We start from the raw sequence: 14,774 nt of genomic DNA, 5'->3' as shown, positions 1-14,774 counted from the left end.
AGACAGAACTAGCCGATCGTTTTCGCTTTTTTAAAATTTATCGGTCCATTCTTTCGAAAAAATGCATTTGAACATTAAATAAAGGATTTTTGTAGAATTTTGTATCATGGCTTCCAATGTCCAATATGAAATCCTCTCTCTGGTGGAAGGTGAGAAGAACAACAAAGTCGTATCTATTCTGGAGAACAAATACAAAAGTCCAGCGAAACGAGTGACATTGAACGAGCGGTTCGGAGTTCTTGGTATATATATTACACACATCGTTCACATAGATAATTTTTTTTCAGAAAAGGGATATATGCTTCACGCTACAGAGCCAACCGAAACAAAGAACGCAGCCGATGTTTACCTGTTTGTGCACGAGAAAAATTTGATTTCCAAAAAGGAATTCATTCAAGTGAGTTTGTAAAAAGTATAATTTCTATATAGAATAAAGATCAATCTCAAACATTCAAGCTATTTAAAATTTCTTTGCCAAGTTGTATTGGAGTTTTCAGAACTATCTCGCCAAAAACCCGATCGTTGATCTGTCTGAAGAAAATGTTGAGGAAGACAAGGAGAACGTTTCATCTCGAAAAAGCACTACCCCGGCAGTGTCAAAGAAAGAAACTACCAGCGAGGACTATGTTCGAGACATTGCTAAATCCATCCTGAAAGCTATCTAAAAGTTATTCTCATGCTTTTTCATTATGTACTTTTGACCGATTTACCCGTGAGAATTCCGTTTTTACGTGATCTCAATTTTTCTAATTGAGTACCTTGATTGCCAGTTTGTTATTTATTTTCCTTATTTTCGCACGCGTTTCTCTGTGATTGAAATTGCCTTTCAATAAGTAAATCTTTGAAAGTGAGTCAGTGTCCTTGACATTTTTAATTTTTCCCTATCTATATTACACTAAAACTGGACTCAGATTGGCGAAAAGAATGGGAGCAGAAGTACCAGCCCTCATTGCTTGTCTCGCTATTTCTTTGTGCTTCAACATCGGATTCATCGTCTACCTGTTTATTAAACACAAAAAGTATAAATTCAATCTGATTATGAATCGATTTGAAAAGAAAAACCTAAAATTTCAGTAGAAACATTTCCGAATACAAGAAAGTTGAGAATCCAGATGTTGAGAGTTTCCAAAGGCCCGCGAATCCTCAAAGAAGTCCTGAGAAAGAAAAAGAACCGAAAGAACCTGCACTAAAATCAGCTATCAATGAGAAACGGTCCGCTGAACAAATTTTGAAACCAGAACACAAACCTCCTGTAAAAGAAGTCCAGCAGAGAAGTGATCGTCAACGACTACAAGAACCAGTTGGACGAGATGAATTCGTGAAGTGTATGAATGTGGTCGTACAGTTCATCAATGAGTACTTTGACGAATCACACAAGCAACCCGTCATTCCAGGTATCAAGATGAATTCGCTGATTTGTAAATACGGTATTTTTCCATATTTCAGAACACGATGTGAACTCCACACGGATACATGTAAAGGGACCTGAAAAGCCGGAAGAATTCGGTGAAATTCTGAAGGACCTCAAAGAAATTGTAGTTCCAAACGTATGTTTAAAATTACAGTACTGATTGATACTGTAGATCTGCGTCATTATTTATAGTGCCTAACTCCAGATTTGCCATACCCATCATCCTCGATATCATGCCAAATTTGCTGGAAAATCCCTTGCAGATATAGTTGGAAGCACCATTTCGGCAGCCCTCGGACATGATGTGGTATTAGAAATGCTATATAATTATTTAACTTTTAAAATGTATTCTTATTTTTAGAACTCATCTCCTATCATTGATTCGATTGAACGTATCATATGCAAATGGTTGTCTTCAGCAATGGGAATTCCTCAAATAAAGTCACACCTTAATGAGCCTCGCGATCCTATTGGCACATTGTTTTACACCCCTCGGGATATCTACATTGCTGTAATCCGTCATGCTATCGAAAAAGCCGAGATGACCAATGAAAACTCTCCGAAATCGGAAAAAGAGAAACCCAAGTTTTCGGACTATGTGGTCTATTGCAGTGATGATTCTCAAATTCCGTTGGAAGAAGCATGTATTAACACAAAAGTCAGACTGCGTAAGGTCATCACTTATGATAAAGAGTCTTCTGCGATGACAGCTGCAAACCTGTTAAAGCAAATGGTGAAGGATAAAGAGAGAGGACTGATTCCGTTGGTAATCATAGCAAACTATGGATCTGCTTATGTGGCTGCGAATGATGAAATTTGGGAGTTGGTAAAGATTTCTAGAAAGTTAGTTGAATTTTTTATTTTTTGTAAATTCTCAACTTTTCTGTTGTTCACTTTTCCCGTCATAAAAAATTGTAACTTTGAAAAAAAACTAGAATTTTTTAACTGTAAACTTTTCTCATAGGAAGAACATTTGGCTACATTTGGATGCCACGTATGCAGGATGTCAGTGGCTCGATACGAATAGCCGGAGCAACGTACAGTAGGCCACCAAATGATATGTTTTCAAAGATGTCCTCGTTGAAATTTTCAGTTCTTTGATAACAGAAGTTCATTCCGTTCACATTGTTTGTTCTTCACTATTCCCATATTCTGGCCGCATTTCAGTTGTATGGAGTTGTGAGAAATTAGTCGTAGATGGAAGTTGGTTTCAAGAGGCAACTCCATGGAACTTAAAATGTTTTCAGACAAAATCCACTATGGTGAACATCCGATTCGTTTGTGGATTCTAATTCGTCTATATGGAATTCGTTCGATTCGAGAAGCAGTGAAGAGAAAAGTAATTCTTGGAAACGCATTTTCTGAAAGATTGACCCATCATCCAGAATTCTTCGAGATGAGTCATCCCAACGAACATGGTATTACTGTATTCCAATACAACAATGTACTTTTTAATATGCAATCTTTCTCCGAAATTATTTTTAAATTTTAGAAAAATGTGAAAGATCGTAAAGAGGATATAAACAAGATGACTTCAATGTTCCACAACTACTTAATCCTATCATCGACTCTCAAATTTTCCCTTTTCACTGTAAGCATTTTTTTCTTTAATTAATTCCTAAATAACTGTTTCAGTATCACGAAAAAGTTCTCATCAAAGCTGTTATCAACTACGGAAGGTGCAACCTTTCAATTATGGAAGAATCCGTTTCGACACTTTTGAATAGTGTTGAGAAATTTGAAGAAGCTTTAAGTTAGAATGAACTTAAAGATAAATGTGTTCTAAAACAGTTTTCAGAGAAAAAGAAGAAGGCAGTTAGTGAGACACCAAGAGTAGAATTTTGTGAATTGATTGGTGGATCACCAAACGAAACGACAGATGTCACACAGCCAGATGACATTGATGAAAAGAAGAAAAAGAAGTGAACTGTATTTTATGATTGATGTTTAGAATTAATGAACAAATTTTTATTGTATAACCTCAATGTATTATTTCTTGGAAACAAATCGAAAAAAAATCAAGAAATGATAAAGGCACTGTAGGGAAAATATTCCAAAATGGAAAGCATCACTGTAAGCCTACACGTAGGGGAAAATAATCGAAAATGAAAAAGAATACTATAGGGGAAAATATTTGAAAATGAAAAAGATTACGGTATGGAAAAATAATTAAAAAACTAGGAGAACTACGGTAGGGAAAAACGATCGAAAATGAAAATGGTTACGGCAGAGAAAAATAGTCAGAAATGAAAAGGGCTACTGTAGGGCAAAATTGGAAAATGAAAAGGATTACTGTAGAAAAAACAATCGAAAAAGTTTAAAGCGCCAGAGACGAAGACCCGCCAGGAGCGAACACATGCTGTAAAAAGATGTAACGAGAAAATGCAGAACCTAGGGAAGGTTGTAATCGGGGGTGGAACTTTGGTATGAAACTTATATCATTCGAAAGCTGAGAATGAGACATTTTCAAATCTGTATTCAGATTTTGCTGAAGAGCTACCATTTTCGAAAAAATCAAGTTTCAAATTTGGCTCTTAAGGGCGCCGCGCCTCCCCTCTTTCTTATATAGGCGAGGAGGGATGTACAGTAGGCGACTAGATGCAGGTTCGATTCCTCTCTCGCCATACTTTTTTTGCGTTTTTTTCTGGATTTTCGGACAATTGTAAATGAGTTCTGAAGCAATTTCAAGCAAATTTTTTTAATGGAAGCCAAGTTTCTGATAGCATTGGATTGATGGCCACAGTTTTGGAAAACATTTTTTTTCGAAAAATTTTCCAAGTTATTAAAATGTTCGAAGTTCAAAAATTTTAAAAAGTCATTTTTTTCCTCTTTATAAAGTTTATTTATGCGGACACAAATGCTTATCTACTACAATAAAATGGTTAAAACAAATGTATTCTTTGCAACGAGAGCATCAAATAAAGGATAGTTCAGGACATCCAGGCTCGTGGCAGTATAAAAAAATATTACCTGAAACTCCTCGGGTTCCCAATCTCCAGATTCTTCATCAATGACTTCTTCTGTTTCCTCGATCATTACATCGCCTTCTTTTGACTGGTCCATGATATTGCATAGCACTCTGGCTAATTTTTTCTCTTGTCTCGACACCAAAGGATCATCAGGAATTTAAATAGAATAGTATTTCAGGAGCAAAAAAGAACGTTTGCTACGTTCAAAACCATGTCAAGAAATACATATAATCAAAAACTGGTGCTTGTCAGCCAAAAAAAGCAAAAATTTGCGCCTTCAGAATTAAACCGCGTCTTCAAAATTAGAAAATGCCTTCAGAATTTCAAAAAAGATTCAAAAATTTAAGTCTATCCTTTTTTAAAATCCTTCTTTCATCCTTCAAAAATCCAGAAAAAAAACGCAAAAAATTATGGCGAGAGAGGAATCGAACCTGCATCTAGTCGCCTACTGTACATCCCTCCTCGCCTATATAAGAAAGAGGGGAGGCGCGGCGCCCTTAAGAGCCAAATTTGAAACTTGATTTTCTCGAAACTGGTAGCTCTTCAGCAAAATTTGAATACAGATTTAAAAATGTCTCATTCTCAGCTTTCGAATGATATAAGTTTCATACCAAAGTTCTACCCCCGATTACAACCTTCCCTAGTGAGTTTTCCGAGATATCCCAAGTTTTCTTTCTTCCTCGCGAGAACATGTCACAAATACGAGACGACACTCTAGCACACACAAAAATAAAAGTAAATAAGGATTTCGAAACTTAATACTAATTCCCCGTTTTCTAATCCAGATAATATTAAAAGTTTAAGTATGCAATTTTTATTGAGAACGGAAAGTCCTGAAACTGATGAAGTACCAGCCGTAGACGTTATTCTGAGTAATTTCTGGTTTGTGTCCTCTATTTCTTTCCAGAACTTGGCAAAATCCTTCGTTTTCTTTCTTTTTCCATTCTCAATTGCTTTCTTTACTTCTAACACGCCACAAACTCATTATCTCTTCATTCTTTAGCTCTGACATTATACGAAAAAGAGCTCAACGAGCAAACATATTTTCATTTTCTTCCCCACCCATCCTATTCCCTTTTCTTCATCTTCCTCCTTTCATATTGTACAATATAATTTTTGAAAGAAGATGAAAAATGAAAATTGAAGAATTTTCAATTTTCATTTTTCCTTACTTGCTCACTTATTCATATATTCTATTGAAGAGGGGCAAGAAACAACAAGTTTATTTCTCACTACAAGTTTTAGATACCCCACAAATTAGACCAATCAAACGTACAGTAAAACTTTTAATAGAAGGGTTCCCAACGTTGAACTTCGAGCTAATTTGTCTCGGTTCTTGTCGAAGATAAACAAAAATTGTCAACTAATGAATTGTTTAGCATAATATCACGAACATTTTATCAGTTGACACATTTTTGATATCTTGCGTAGGAGCCGAGATGAATTCTGTCAAACTTGACAATCTGTGGACCCTTCTATTAAAGATTTTACGGCATTCTATGTTACAGACAAGATTATAAGAACAAGAGTTTTGTTTTTAATTTACAATTTGTAATTTATCCCGAAGTTTAAAGAAATAGTACGAAAGTCTCAGAAAATGCCCTTCACGAGACCTATCTGAGGGCATTTTTTTTGATAAGCTTAATTTGATAGACCCACTTTTTCAAACCAAGATCCGTATAACTTGGTGTCGTCGTCTCTTTATCCATTCTCAACTTCTTCTTTTTCTCATGCATTTTGCCGTCTTGTACATGTGCCAAAACGACACAACGACATCGTCTCTCATCTCGAAATCAATGACGGTGTGTGCTCTCAACACAGAGTCTCTCGGAGCTCCGCCGTGTGCTCTTTCTCGGTGTGTATATGTCCTCCTGCTTTCTCACACCACATCCTTGTGAGCCCCGTCCGAGTTTTCGTGGTTGGTTGGCTCTGTCATCGCCTCGCCAGAAACGGAAGGAAAACAGAAGGGAAAAGAGCATGAGATGTCCGAGAGAGAATAGGAAATCACAGCCAGCAACCAAGTGACATGCTTATATCAATGCACCTCCGTCATTTATCAGTTTTATCATGTGAAAGGCTTACCCGGGTATAATATCCGTTTGATTTGATATAAGAGTATATATGCAGTGAAATATCATACTATGTATTCAGATATGGGTCAGATATTTGACCAGTTCATAGCTCTGCTTTTTAACCTATTAAAGTTTTTGATAGTCAACAATGACTACACAAAGAAACAGATGCCAAAAAACACAAACGGAGTAACACAAATAATTTATTCTCAGTGGTTTCAGAGTTCAAGATAATTTCAGTTCTTCTTCTCCTCACTCTTCACCTTTTCCTCCTTTTTATCCTCTTTCTTCTCTTCATCCTTCTCTTCCTTTTTCTCTTCTTTCTCCTCCTTCTTTTCCCCGTCCTTTTTCTTCTCTACTTCTTCCTTTTTCGACTTCTTCTCCTCATTATTATTATTAAAAATTCCCTTGTCCACCTCATTCAACGTTTCATATTGAGGGTCCTTTGCGTCTGCTTTCGCCACTTTCTCTGGAGGTTTGAATTCCTTCTTCTTTCCATCATCATCCTTCTTTTCGTCCTTGAAAAGATCTTCTCCGAGTCCGTTCAGTGTTTCGTATTGGGGATCTTTAACATCAGCCTTCTCAACCTTTGTTGGAGCTTTAAACTGTTTCTTCGGATTTTTATCTGGTCCGAATAGATCGTTATTCAGACCACACAATGTCTGAAAATATGATCTTTGAAACGTTATTCTTTTGAAAAAGAAAAATACCTGATAATTTGGATCTTTTTTAGGAACAACAGCATTCTCATCCTCTGGTTTTTTGAATGCATCCTTCCCCTTTGGATCCACTTTCTTTGGTTCTTCCTTCTTCTTCTTTTCATTCTTTCCTCCTTTTTCTTTTCCCTCTTCAGTAGTAGTCTTTTTGGATTTCTCCCCTTCTTTTTTGGATTTCTTATCATCCGTCTTCTCTGATTTCTTCTCTTGTTCCTTCTCTTTCTTCTCTTTTCCTTCTTCACCCTTCTTCACTTCTTGGCCATCTGATGCTTTTGGAGCTTCAACTTTTTCCGCCTTGCTCTTTGGATTATTTAGTAACCCTGGAGTCATCTCCACTTTCTTCTGAAGCGGCTCTGGAGCGGGTGGAGGTGGTGGAGGTGGTTCAGCCGTAGTCATCGGAGTTTTTTTCGAACTTTTGCATGTTATCCACGTAGTCGCGACACAAGCGAAACTCATCAGAGACCAAATGGAAAGGACCACATGGTTCCAATTGACCTGAATCATCAGCCAATAGAAAGGATACAAAACTAATTTGAACTTACGATTTCCCAAAAATGTGAGGACATTTTATAATCGAGAAAAATACTTTTGGAAGTTTTGAATCACGTTTCCTCCAATCTTTCTTTCCGTAAAATGATGACAATGAGAGGCCCTTGAAATAACGTAATCCAAAAAAGACGTATTTGAAATGTTCTAGGGATACGGTAGAACTCACAGCAGCATTGATCTTTTTATAAATGGGTGGAAGTATTATTTGGGTCTTTCGATTTCAAAAAAACATTGATATATATATATATATATATATATATCAATTTTGAAATCACCTAATCTGCGGAATTCTGAATATGAACGTACCCTATCCTGTAACAGGAGCTCACCGAAACTGTCAACTTTGAGCTAAATTATCACGATTTCTGTGAAAGATATCAAAAACTTGTCAACTGATAAATTATTTATCACAACATCACCAATATTTTATCAGTTGACAATTTTTATATGATATCTTTTACAGGAACAGAGATATACAAGCTCAAAGTTGACGTTTTGAGTGGGCTTCTAATAGTGGAAATAACATAGTTGAAAAACCGGTGAAGTTTTTGGAAGATAAGTCATGTATTGAAACAAATTACTTTTTTACAAAATCTGATCTTGGTGTAAATATAGAAAATAAAAAATCTAGATAGTCTTTGAAACAAATCCAGAGAAACCCATAAATGCTTAGAATCCTCAAAAAATCGGAAGGATCGGAAACTATTGAGAATTTTCCAAACTAACCCCGTTGTTCTTTTTTATTTTTTCTGCTCAACTTCTCAAATTGACTTTTTTTACCTCAGTTTAACTTTCTCACTTTCCAGCCACAAATGCAAAAATCAGGATGAGTATAAGTTCAGGAAACGTAGAGCAAGAGTATGTACACTCGATCTATTCTCGACTGGCAACCTATCAACAAAAAGTTTCTGATTTTTTAATAAATCCAAATAAAACTCAATTTCAGGAGCACAAACCATCGTCACCTCGTATCTGGCCTCGTGTTCGTCAGTTCGTTGACCAGCAGACTATAGGTAGTGTTATTCTAGATGTGGGATGTGGTGAAGCAAAATATACATCTCAAAAGAGCCATGTCATCGGTTTCGATACATGTTCTGAGGTGTTGAGCTCGAGTAAAAAGGAGAATATTGACCTATGTTTGGCTGACGCCGTGAGCATTCCAATACGGTGAGGCTCAAGAAGATAATAGTTTCTGAACCTGGCCCAATTATTACAGTGACAACAGTGTCGACGCTATTTTGAATGTTTCTGTGATTCATCATTTGGCAACAACTGCAAGAAGAAGACAAGTTCTTCAAGGCGAGAAAGTTCCTTTGAGTCTTTTGACAAAAAAAGCCTTTCAGAATGTTCCCGTTGCCTTCGTGATGGAGGTCAAATGCTGATTTATGCATGGGCATTTGAGCAACCTAATGGAAAATTTGCTGCTCAGGATATCCTCGTTCCTTGGAACATGCATGAAACTGCTATTGGAGGTAAAAGATTAGATCATTTGTAACTTTAATCATCAAATCGTTTTATTCAGGTCGACTTCCAAAAGTGAAGTTTCATGTGAATACTACGAAGGAACAAAGAGTTATAGCAGCATCGATTCCAATCAATATTTCGGACGGTTCTGTTGCTCAAAGATGGTTTTCTGGAGTTTTGAATAAGGTAATTGACGTAGACTAAAGATAATTTAAACACTATAATAGAACGCCCACATGCCGTTAAGTTTGAGTCAATCTATTTCGGTTCCTGTGACAGATATCAAAAAGTGGTCAACTAACAAAATATTTTTGATATTATGAAAACGATTTTTTTTTCAGTTGACCACTTTGAAATGACTTTCACAGGCAATGAGATATAAGGCCTCAAAGTTGAAAATTGGAAACAGAATAGATTGCTGAAGTTCGATATTAACCAGAAAATTCAACCTATTTTTTCATTTTATTCAGGTCACTTCTCTCGCAGATCAATTGCCATATTTTTCGAGACGTTGCCCAAGTTCTCCTAGCTACAGTGACCAGAGCACACCAACAGGATCAGTGTCCTCTCCAATTCAGAAACTTCCATCTGCTGCTCCACAATTTCTTCCCACTACAAATTCATTGATTTCTGGAATCAAACGATGGAGTCCAATGCTTGGGAGACGTTTGGCATCTCTCTTGGTTCCCGTTGAAGAACAATTCGCAGAAGAACTTTCACAAGTTATCATGAGAGAAAGTGTTACTGAAGCGATGGCAACTCTAAGAGAGGTCTGTTTTATTCGTACGAGAAATCTTAATAATCTCGGAGTTTCAGGTCACTTTCTATCGATTTTACCATGTTTTTAAAGAGGGAGAACTGGCGGATCTCGTTGATTCGGTTGAGAGTTTGAAAGTTGTCTCGACAAGTTTCGAACATGGAAATTGGTGTGTAATTGCTGAAAAAGTTCCAGCTAATCTCATCCGTCCATGAGCATAAAAAATACAATCGAGCATCACATATCCACTCTAACTCCATTTTAATTATACTACCTTATTATTCTATTGAAATGTCTGACAGCTTCTAAATAAACTTTATAATCATTGTGTCTTCCATTGCGAAACATACATCCAAGATCTTATTTTTTTTAACAAAAGGTATTGACACTTCTGACGCATTAATCAATCTAAAAGAACAGGGAAAAAAACATAAATTGGCGACTCTAAATATGTCAAAAAACAGTGATTTAAATGGTGCAACTATGAAAGATAACTGTGTATTATGAGTGATCAACAAAAAGCAATAAAATCATAAAAAAGTAATTGGAATTCATAAAAATACATTATGTATAAAATTTGAAAAAATATCCAGTGCCCATGTGTCCAGAGACGCCTCCGGTCGCTGTGATGAGTTTCGCGGAGTCTTCTGCGGATTTCCTGCAAGTTCATAACCAGCTCCTCCTTAAATATCTAAATCGTACTCATACTCCTCTCGCAACTCTTCCAAACTTTCTTTCATTATTTGGTTAACTTTCTTCTTCAATTGCCTTCCCCTTTCTGCCACAACAGGGGAGACAATCAAAGTCAGGATTCACGCTTTCTAAAAGTATCCAGTCTTCAAGCGTCCAAGTCCCGGCGCAGACTGCGTGGAGAGTTTCATGACAACATGCACATTGGAGAAGAACTAACTGGAAGGTCGTTGCCATTGATTTGCATCGATGACTTGTTAACCATCTCCATGGCTAACCATCTCCATATTAACCATCTCCATAACCAGTTGCTATTCCCATTATGATAAGCAGCGAGGGCGGAATGGCATTTGAGATTCGAATCCGATCAAACATCCACGATGAGTCTTTGTAGATGCTTTTTGTACCTGAAACGCTGTCGCTAGAATGTCCTGCATCCATTCTTAGCTGCAGCGTTGATCCTCTGACGTAGGTCGAGATGTCGTTCCTATATCTGTATCACTACCACCACTTCTTGCTTCCCATCAGCGATATTCTCTACATAGACCTTTTCTTCTTGGATTACTCTTCGTGTTGGAGGGAAAGGATTGATGGCATTTCTGGAATGAAAGAAAGAGCGCAGTTGATTCCATTTGGATCTTGAAACAGCCAGCTTATTGTAGATTTCGAAATCCTCCCGCTCTGTCAGTTTCGTACTCATTCTCCCTTCTTTGCCGAGTTGCTTGAACACGTCGTTGAATTAGGATTCTTCGTTCTCACCACCTAAATATTGCACTGTTTTCTCCTTCTTCCATATTTACCCGCTATAGATGTGAGGCTCCGGATTCCAGTCATATTCTTTTCCTGTATCCCATCTATGGAGTTGTTTCAACTCCTTCTTCATAGAAGAACTTTTCTTTCTCGTCTCCTCGAGTATCCTCGATTTCCACTCGTAGGAAGTGAGGACTAGCGTCGTCGGCCTACGGCCGGCTCCGCTAGGCGCGGTTGTGCCACGCAATGAAGTGAAATCAGATGCAGGGCCTTCGGCCCTGGCTCTGTGAAATCAGTTAATCCAAGGTTCAGTCTGTACGTTTTTAGACAGTTCTTGACCGTATTCAACTAATCAAACCTTTCTATGGTTATCCACAACGTTGTTGGTGAGATTCCAAGAGTTTTCCAATGCTACGTGTGCCCTCACCCCCTCTCGGCTATCTCAACGATGGTGCGTTGGTGCATAGAATGAACCACGATACCCGTCAAAATCAACCTAGTGACTTGAAATTTTGGAAATAAGTTAATTAAGACATGCTGAAAATAATAGATATAACATTATTGTTCGAAAAATTCTCTAGCGCATACCACCTCGCTCGACAATTATGTAACCATACTTTTGGCACACACTGTAGAGAAGAAGAAGGAGATAAGATACTGTCTACTCATTGACATCTTTCTTTCTCATTTGAACAATCAAACCACAGTTGACTATAAACAACACTTCTTCTGCTTTTCTGCGTCTCTTGTTCTTCCAAACGGTTTTCTAGTGTCTCTCGTAATTTCTTCTGTCAGAATACCTTCTCCGGGGAAGAAGTACATTTGTGATTGACTATCTCTCATGATGCCAATAAAACAATATTTAAAGATGCGGGCCCAGCTGGGAAAACTCAGTTTTCAGACTAAAAATGAAAATATTTGCTTTGTTATCATTGCTCCTAGGAGCAGTCGCCTCGTACAAATATGTTATTTTTGTACCAAATATGGCTAATAGTCAGGTACGGATGACCCAACAGTTAGGAATGTTTTGAGATTATGTATTTATTTTCAGGCACAATTCTGTGCTCGTGAAGCAGAAGTTCTTGTCAATGGAGGTCACAATGTCACTATGCTCTTCGTCAATCATTTATCTGATTTTAAGACTGATGTGAAGATTCCAAAAGGAGTCAAAAGTAGGTTTCAAAAAGCATTATATGCCTTATACTTAAACTTTTTAAGGTTACCATCTCGATGCTTTCATAGAGGGAATCACAAATCAAATAATTGAAAAAGAGCAATCTGCTATGATATTCAAAGATGCTGGACTTAAAAGTATGCACTGTTCAGTCGTTTCGGAGAGATGTTCCAAGAAGGATGTCGCACAATTCTTAGAAACAAGGAATTTATGAAATGGTTGGAAGATGAAAAGTTTGATGTTGCATACGCATACATCTATTCTACTTGTCCAATTGGATTAATTCATACAGCCAAGATTCCATCTTGGGTTTGGTTGAACAGTGAGACCACTTATGGACTACGTTGCTGAAACTACCGGAGTTCCAATCATTCCTAGTTATGTTCCACCTGTCATGATGGAGTCTCATGATGTAATGGGATTCTTTTTTAGAACAAAAAGTTTTATTGGACATTTCTTGATGACTCTATTCCACAGAAAATAGGTTCTATCAAAAGATCTGCACTAAACAATGTGTATTTTAGAATGTCTTCCGATGCGGAAACGCAGATTTTCCGTGAGGAATTGAACGATCCATCTTTCCCACATACAATGGATATTGGAGCAAAATGCCCATTGGTATGTTTTTAATTTTAATTTTATCAATACGGATGTAGTTTTCATATCATTGTAAACAGCAACGAACTTTATGACCTGCCACGTCCTACTTTGGCAAAAGTAGTAAATATTGGAGGACTAGGAGTTGGATTTGACAGTGCTTAGCCTTTAACTGGAGTGGGTTTTCTGTGGATTTTTCAAATTTGAATTTTTTCGTTTCAGGAGTTCAAAACAATCTCAGAAACTGGAAAAGGAATAATTGCGTTCTCGTTTGGATCGGTGGAAAAACGTTTGGATCATGAAATGCCTTTAGAATGGAAAAATGCAATTCTCGATGCATTCTCATCTCTTCCAGATTATCAATTTGTTATGAGATATTTGGGAACTGATCTGAATGATAGATTACCGAAAAATGTACATTTATCCAAATGGCTTCCGCAAAAGATCTTCTTCTTCACAAGGAATTTATTACTCAGGGAGGATATAATTCTATGCAGGTATATTTTAGAAACATAATGAACCCAAAAATATTTTTTGATTCAGGAAGCAATCTCAGCTGGAGTACCACTTGTCACAATTGCTCTATTCGGTGATCAACCGAAAAATGCTCAAATTGCAAAGAAACATGGATTCGCTGTTAATATTCAAAAAGGAACAATTTCAAAAGAAACGATTGTTGAGGCGTTGAAAGAGGTCATTGAAAATGATAGCTTTGTTTCGAATCTCCTTTTCATTTTATTCCAATTTTTCCCCATTTTCAGTTACAAACAAAAAGTGAGTCGTCTCTCTGCAATGGTCCGTGCCCAACCAATGAAACCTGCCGAACGTCTTCTGAAATGGTCACAATTCGTTGCCGAGTTCAAAACTCTGGATAATTTGGAACCTTCTGGACAGAGACTCAATTTCTTCCAATATCATTCTCTTGATGTTATTGGTTTCCTTTTCACTGTCATTTTCCTTGTTTTCTACATTTTCTACCGTATCCTCCGTGCTCTAGTCAGATGCTGTTGTTGTAGGAAGTCCCATGAAAAGAAGAAAACCGAATAGGGATCTTCCAATACCACAAATGCCGCGTTCACTTTCCCAATTTGCTCTCTTAAATATTCGGGTCGAATAAATGTGTTTCCAATAATTTTCCAAAAACTTTGATTTCATAAATAACTCTTTCGATATCCTACTTCAAACACGAGAAGGATATACAAAGCCTTCTGAAGATCCTCGGGCGTCGCCGGCAATTTCTGATAATAGGTTGGTCAGACCTATTAGTTCTCCAAATTTTTACTTCCGACCAAAATCTGACCATGGCCCGCTGTAGAGCCGTTTTTGGGCAATTTTCGACCAGAATCTGGTCAGTGTAATGAGCACATCAAGTTCTCCAATTGCCATATCTTATTTAGACGATTTTATGCAAAAAAGTAGTTTAACCTAGTTAAATAGTATTGTCCCTAGTCATATTCCAAGCCTTTGCTTGGAGAGACTTAAACTTGGCAAAGTTAGAACTTGAATAAAGTCAAAATATTTTTTAGAACTTAAAACTCAAATTAAAGTAAAGTAAAGTAAACTTTAAGCTTTAAAAAGTGTATCATCTTATAATTTTTATCAAAAAAACAACCCTGTCTTAAAAA

General features: G+C 37.0%; 5 protein-coding genes across 5 annotated transcripts; 4 read left to right on the top strand and 1 right to left on the bottom strand.

The window, feature by feature from the left end:
- Positions 1-106: 106 nt before the first annotated feature.
- On the top strand, positions 107-665 carry CBG17949 (the record flags this gene model as incomplete). The annotated part of the gene is made up of 3 exons (XM_002641969.1): positions 107-242; positions 288-397; positions 498-665. The coding sequence occupies 3 exons, from the start codon at positions 107-109 to the stop codon at positions 663-665; spliced, it is 414 nt and encodes a 137-aa protein (XP_002642015.1).
- Positions 666-924: 259 nt separating this feature from the next.
- Positions 925-3,337, top strand: Cbr-tag-19 (the record flags this gene model as incomplete). Its single annotated transcript, XM_045243980.1, has 10 exons — positions 925-1,019; positions 1,075-1,394; positions 1,447-1,547; positions 1,617-1,718; positions 1,773-2,254; positions 2,505-2,590; positions 2,659-2,855; positions 2,904-3,002; positions 3,047-3,164; positions 3,210-3,337. 10 exons carry the CDS (start codon positions 925-927, stop codon positions 3,335-3,337), a joined length of 1,728 nt encoding a protein of 575 aa, XP_045096350.1.
- Positions 3,338-6,688: 3,351 nt separating this feature from the next.
- CBG17952 lies at positions 6,689-7,564 on the bottom strand (the record flags this gene model as incomplete). Its single annotated transcript, XM_002641971.1, has 2 exons — positions 6,689-7,114; positions 7,163-7,564. 2 exons carry the CDS (start codon positions 7,562-7,564, stop codon positions 6,689-6,691), a joined length of 828 nt encoding a protein of 275 aa, XP_002642017.1.
- A 979-nt stretch (positions 7,565-8,543) lies between these two features.
- Positions 8,544-10,153, top strand: CBG17953 (the record flags this gene model as incomplete). Its single annotated transcript, XM_002641972.1, has 7 exons — positions 8,544-8,621; positions 8,664-8,884; positions 8,934-9,016; positions 9,061-9,189; positions 9,240-9,367; positions 9,652-9,951; positions 9,998-10,153. The coding sequence occupies 7 exons, from the start codon at positions 8,544-8,546 to the stop codon at positions 10,151-10,153; spliced, it is 1,095 nt and encodes a 364-aa protein (XP_002642018.1).
- Positions 10,154-12,286: 2,133 nt separating this feature from the next.
- Positions 12,287-14,196, top strand: CBG17955 (the record flags this gene model as incomplete). The annotated part of the gene is made up of 6 exons (XM_045243978.1): positions 12,287-12,376; positions 12,430-12,550; positions 12,597-12,689; positions 13,037-13,170; positions 13,372-13,563; positions 13,693-14,196. The coding sequence occupies 6 exons, from the start codon at positions 12,287-12,289 to the stop codon at positions 14,194-14,196; spliced, it is 1,134 nt and encodes a 377-aa protein (XP_045096351.1).
- Positions 14,197-14,774: the final 578 nt, after the last annotated feature.

Source organism: Caenorhabditis briggsae, assembly GCF_000004555.2.
Source record: "Caenorhabditis briggsae complete genome, chrIII, whole genome shotgun sequence".
NCBI lineage: Eukaryota > Metazoa > Nematoda > Chromadorea > Rhabditida > Rhabditidae > Caenorhabditis > Caenorhabditis briggsae.
Note: the sequence above shows the minus strand (reverse complement) of the source record. Positions and strands in the feature narration are given on the sequence as shown.